Here is a 6,574-nt window from a genome sequence, read left to right on the forward strand (position 1 = left end):
AGGCTCCACTAAAGGAGCCCCCAAGGATAAACACGGGTAGACCCGAGGAACGAGTTTGCTGAGGAGCCCGTTCGTCCAATTACCCTGGTATAAACAAGATGAAACTCGACAAATTTACATCCGCCAAATACATACAAAGATGTTGTGTCCAAATCAAGGGGTGAAATTTTTAATGCAAACGACTGTAAGCTCTTCATTACATCATCTCAGATTTCCTGTGCAACTGGCTACTTAGTGTTCACCACTCGAGCTATTCACCTAGTTATTCACGTGAATAACTCGATGGTTATCCACGGTACACCACTGCAACTGATAGGTAAGTCATATGTTGAAACTCCGCCTGTGGCGTGTGAACCACACATAATCACAAGGTTTAAATTGTCGCGCATTCACCCTTTTCATTCCCTCACCATTCACACTTCGCTATCGTTCCCTTATGGGAACTGTTGAGCCGTGGGCTCTGACGTTGCGTTTTGGTTGACTCGCGGCCCATAAATGTCGTTGATGTTTAGGCTGCGAGTCCCGTCTTCCCACATGGCAACTGGTAACTTCTCTTGTGTCCAGCAGACCTGCATCACAATCGACATGGTGAACATGTATCCAAGTCTTGCTACACAATGCAGAGTACGGAATCATGCCAACTCCTCCGTCTATCACCAATCCGTCCGAGTACACCCTTATCTTCTCAGCTGCCCTTTGGTGTTCCTGGAAGGCATTCTATTTCGTCTCTGCTATCCTTACACGGCCAGACGTTGAACGCAAAGCATCACGCAACCTTTCGACGCTTTACCAACCTGTTTTCCTTAGCAGTTGACTTCTGACCTGCTGTATCGTCCAACTCCCCAGGAAAACGGCTGTGGGCCCTTGCCGCATCTTGACTATTGATACGGTTCGAGTTCTGTGCCTTCTGCCTCTTCGTAGCAGTGGACTTGGCTCCTAGGGGTAAGCGCTCGGCTTTGTCATCCGTGGGCCATGTAAGGTCTGGGTTTTGCAGGTAAGCCCGAATCATCAAAGGGAACCAAGAACGCCTTTTTAGATTCTCAAGCTTCTGTTGATACTGTCCGTAGGTCAAGCCGGCAAGGATATTGGCCCAAAACGGAGTGGTCAAGTCCTCAACGGAAGTCCTTGTCGTTTCATAGGTATGAAAGTCTTCTTTGGATGGAGGGACCTGGTAACGCACGGCAAAAGGAGGGTTAATCTCCCTCAGGAGGTCGAGGAGAGGTGAACCGGCTGAGAATGCAACCAACTCGGACGGGAGATACGTGTTTCTTACTAGACGGCCACATTTGCAATCACCGCCGACATATACACCATTCTTCTCCTGTACTTCGTCGAAGATTAATGAAAGATACGAAGAGCGCTCCTGAGCAGTCAAATTACTCGGACAGTAGCGTATTGCTGTCCATGTCAGCACGTGAAGAAAGGACTCGAGATCATCTTCGAAGTCCTGATGCTTCGTCGGATCACTCAATAATGCTGCTGACATGAACTGCCAAGTGCCCTATAGCAATCGTAAGTTTATGACAAGAAGGATAGCACAAACGCCACTTACCGTCCGGTCATGACGTCTCTTTTGGATTGTACCGCGCTTCCGACACAAATCCCAGTCGATGAGAAGACCCTCCCCATCGTCTGTGACAATGAGATTTCCGACGCTCACGTCCCGGTGCAAAATACCAGCCTTATGATAGGCATCCTCGTGGGCTGCAGGGAAAATGAATATCCGTGGAGGGAGGCGCAAAATTGGGAAACCAACCTTCCAAGGCGTCGGCCACCGCGCTCACGAGCTCATATGTGGATCGGAATATCGACAGCTCGCGTCCAACCACACCGAGCACCATGCGATAGTGTACGTGACCAGTGGCAAAAGGCATACCGCACACCCACGACTCCTCTACATATTCATGCGTCACTGTACGTGACCCGTGACCTTCTAAGTCGTTGCCACGTTCAAAGGGCGCGATGTGAGGGACTTGATAACCGTGCAGTTGGCGGTAGGTATCGCCTTCCTTCTGCATATCATTGGAGTCGATCCTCCACGTGTCTTTCAGGTATACAACACGGTCCTTTACTGGATCGTATACAGGAAGTGAACGCGTGGCACGACCTATTAGGGATCGTGACGGAAAGTGAGGACGCGGACCAATGTAACGATACAGCGCGGTCAGATCAGGATCGTCTCGATGAGCGCGGCTTATGTCATCATCTGGCACCCCATAATAAAACAACTTGGTTGACGTTGGCAATTTGAGCTTGGTGCAAATCTCAAGGGTATCAAAATCAGCTTCAACCTCGGTTACTGACTGGTCCAACCCCATCCTCTCTGCACTGGCCAGGCTAAACCGCCAAAAAAAATCGGCAAGGAGCCCAGGTTGTTCCGTATAGTCGAACCTCTCAGTCACCACAGCCCCTCCACGGTCCCAGCGTAAAATGCGAGCGTGCTTGCCGATGATTGCGACCGAGAATGCAAATTGGCGGAATTGACACCCAATCTGCGTGAGCGCATATGCGATCATCTGACCCCTAGTGAGCATTCCATTTGTCGTGTCGCACTCGAATTTCCAATTGTTCAGAAATATGTCGAGTTCTTCGCCCAATAATTTAGAGAGCGTATCCTGCGGAGGATCCGCGAACGCATCATGCTTATCCAAACTTTTGACCTCCAAAAACATAGCCATGAGTTCAAAGTCGGTGATCTTGGTGCGACCACAGTCTTTGGGATAGAGTGCTACGTCAGGTCTTAATTTGAAACCGCCGTATTCAACGCCGCTGCTAGGGTGTTGACTAGTGTCAATGACCTCAAATCCGGGTGTGAATGGCTTCATAGCATCTGCCTGACGAACACAAAAACTATCAGATTAATATTTATAAGTAATTCTACCCATGATTTTGCAAGTCCATTAGAGTTAAGGCTGGGTTATGGTATATCTAAAACAGCCATATTGCGCAAATATGCACATGTCAGATTTGCGCAAAATTGACCCCTCATATTGCGCAAATATGCACATGTCAGATTTGCGCAAAATTGACCCCTCATATTGCGCAAATATACAAATGTCAGATTTGCGCAAAATTGACCCCTCATATTGCGCAAATATACAAATGTCAGATTTGCGCAAAATTGACCCTTCATATTGCGCAAATATACAAATGTCAGATTTGCGTGAAATGGACCCCTCATATTGCGCAAATATACAAATGTCAGATTTGCGCACAATTGACCCCTCATATTGCGCAAATATACAAATGTCAGATTTGCGTGAAATGGACCCTTCATATTGCGCAAATATACAAATGTCAGATTTGCGTGAAATGGACCCCTCATATTGCGCAAATATACAAATGTCAGATTTGCGTGAAATGGACCCTTCATATTGCGCAAATATACAAATGTCAGATTTGCGTGAAATGGACCCCCCATATTGCGCAAAAATACAAATGTCAGATTTGCGTGAAATGGACCCCTCATATTGCGCAAATATGCAAATGTCAGATTTGCGTGAAATGGACCCCCCATATTGCGCAAAAATACAAATGTCAGATTTGCGCACAATTGACCCCTCATATTGCGCAAATATACAAATGTCAGATTTGCGTGACATGGACCCTTCATATTGCGCAAATATGCAAATGTCAGATTTGCGTGAAATGGACCCCCCCATATTGCGCAAATATGCACATGTCAGATTTGCGCAAAATTGACCCCCCATATTGCGCAAATATGCACATGTCAGATTTGCGCAAAATTGACCCCCCATATTGCGCAAATATGCAAATGTCAGATTTGCGTGAAATGGACCCCCCATATTGCGCAAATATGCACATGTCAGATTTGCGTGAAATGGACCCCCCATATTGCGCAAATATGCACATGTCAGATTTGCGTGAAATGGACCCCTCATATTGCGCAAATATGCACATGTCAGATTTGCGTGAAATCAACCCCTATGTTGCACAAATATACAAATGTCAGACTTTTTGAAATCAACCTCTCATATTTTGCAAAAATACAAATGTCAGATTTGCACAAAATTGACCCCTCATATTGCAGCAAATATGCACATGTCAGATTTGCGTGAAATCAACCCCTATGTTGCACAAATATACAAATGTCAGATTTGTGCAAACTTGACCCCTCATATTGCGCAAATATGCAAGTGTCAGATTTGCGCAAAATCGACCCCTCATATTGCGCAAAAATACAAATGTCAGATTTCCATGAAATTGACCCCTCATATTGCGCAAATATGCAAATGTCAGATTTGCGTGAAATCAACCCCTATGTTGCACAAATATACAAATGTCAGACTTTTTAAAATCAACCTCTCATATTTTGCAATTTGGAATTAGAATGGAGTCACTGGAATCAGTTCAGACATGGTGTGATATATGAGTGTATTATTATGTAAGCTTGCTATTGTGATATGAGTCAAACTGGTATCCTACAGTGAGGTCTTGAGATTTGGTTAGAATTAAAACTAGTGCAAGTCAGGAGGTGTGCATAAGGAAAATCCCACACATAGAGCTTGATATTACTAAGCTTGTAAACCTTGATATACAGCCATCCAAAGTTTCAAAAACACAAGTTCTGAGTTTCTCGATAGTGGCCTAAGAGTCTGTTCGGACATCATTTTCGCCAACCAACTTTGAAATTCCAACGTAGCCCATACAAGACCAAATAGTCCGAGACCAAAAATAATGTCACCCTGATCATGCTGATACAATATGATAGTGGTCGCTGAGCCTATTGTACAACACAATGCATCCTAACGACCTCAATGCCAAATTTGATCTACTAGACCCACTAGACAAAGATGATGTCGACATCGAAGACAGTGCGGATGAAGATTCCAATTGTGCTGATGCGGTAGACTCCGACCGACTGGACGTAAATGAGCTGCACTGGATAGACAAGATGTTCCATGGTGCTGCTCGTGTAGCAATGGCTATTGCTGATGCTGCTGGGCAGGTACTCCAAGGTCACTCGCAAACTCACTACAACAAGCAACCCTATTATACTTCAGCCTTGTCTGTAATGGCATGGGTCAACAAACTCCTCGCACGACATCCAGACCACATACGATGCGAACTTGGCATGCAGCATCATGTATTCTATTGTACTATTGAATATACTTCACGATTCAGGGTGCAGAAATTCAAAACATGTCACACTTGAGGAGCAGCTTGCCATCTTCTTGTATGCATCTGTCACAGGACTCTCTGTTCGCCATCTTGGTGAATGCTTTCAATGCTCCAATGACACAATAGCAAAATATGTTATCCCTTAGTGTCATACATTTGCTTATTGTTTTGAAGGTATTTCAAACATATTCTCAACGCATTTTCCTCCCCCCCGATTTATTCATTGTATGTCCAGCTACCCAGCGCAGACAGTCCAATGCCTCTCAAAGTCCTTTGAAACCCGAAATTCTACTCATACTTTGCCAATGCTGCCGGCGCCATAGATGGTACTCATATTGCATGCCGCCCTAGTGGCAAGGATCGCGATGCAACTCGCGATCGTAAAGGCAACTTGACTCAAAACTGTCTTATAGCCTGCTTCATTGTCGCTTGGCACTTCTCTGTCTTCTTGACCATACAAATGCCTTTGCTCTACCTTCTCAACCATACAAACACCTCTGCTCCACTTTTCCCTGAGCTTGTTACATAATCATTATCAGACAGTACAAAGTCTTGCTCCGTCTTGCAGTCACCTCAGTATTGTTTCCATGACATACTGAGGTGAGTAGATACTCCTATGTCCATTCTTCTTGAGTACTGATGTATCACACCAGTGTGTTCTCCGCTAGATCTACTAGTGTCTACAGGTTATGAGCCCTGAGCTCTAAAGGATCTCTGACCCACATGCATGCTAACTAATCTCAAATTCATCTAACGGACGAACCCGCATCTATCATTTCTCTACTATGAAAAAATATGATCATATCATCAAGCTCACTGGCTTGGACGTTTACCCGGCATGGCGCAGGACTGTAGAATTGGCCCTAGCCAGTGAAGGAATATGCAACCACTGTAGCAATGGCACTGACCCTGACGATGTCATAGAATTCGCCAGTGTGATGCCCAAGATCGCTACGCCAGGACAGCCTACGAGCACCAAACTTTCTTCCATCAAAGAGTGGGTGCACGTCGAAGATTCACAGAGATGCAAGTCGCCATTTCGGACCCAGAAGCTGTCTGGATGCTCTTACATGGGCTACCTGAAACCCCCCAGTGGGTCGAAGTCTTACTCTTGGGTTATACAAGGCTCCCTCATTCTCCACTTCTGCCAAGTCCATCACTCCCCTACAAGTCTCGTTCGAAGATGTTGCAACAGCATTCGCTGAAGAAGCTAATCGTCAATGTGGACAGCTAAAGATGGCACGCACCGGACCAGGATCAGAATACACCAACGTTGTAACTCCTACCTCGACTGAACGCAAAGTCAACCCCTCCAATGGCGTGTGGATACACAAGCACAAACCCAAGGGGGTGCCTTGTGACAACCCAGCCTGCACTGGACTACTGCAGTCCATGACACACGATCGCGATCACTGCATGCAATCTGGAGGGG

The 6,574-nt window shown here is 45.8% G+C and overlaps 1 protein-coding gene across 1 annotated transcript; it reads right to left on the minus strand.

The window, feature by feature from the left end:
* Window positions 1-766: 766 nt before the first annotated feature.
* Window positions 767-2,825, minus strand: EDB93DRAFT_1098955 (uncharacterized protein; the record flags this gene model as incomplete). The annotated part of the gene is made up of 3 exons (XM_041446903.1): window positions 767-1,501; window positions 1,544-1,704; window positions 1,757-2,825. The coding sequence occupies 3 exons, from the start codon at window positions 2,823-2,825 to the stop codon at window positions 767-769; spliced, it is 1,965 nt and encodes a 654-aa protein (XP_041300496.1).
* Between the last annotated feature and the right edge of the window lie 3,749 nt (window positions 2,826-6,574).

This window comes from Suillus bovinus (genome assembly GCF_016758785.1).
Source record: "Suillus bovinus strain UH-Sbo-P2 chromosome Unknown EDB93scaffold_462, whole genome shotgun sequence".
Classification (NCBI taxonomy): Eukaryota; Fungi; Basidiomycota; class Agaricomycetes; order Boletales; family Suillaceae; genus Suillus; species Suillus bovinus.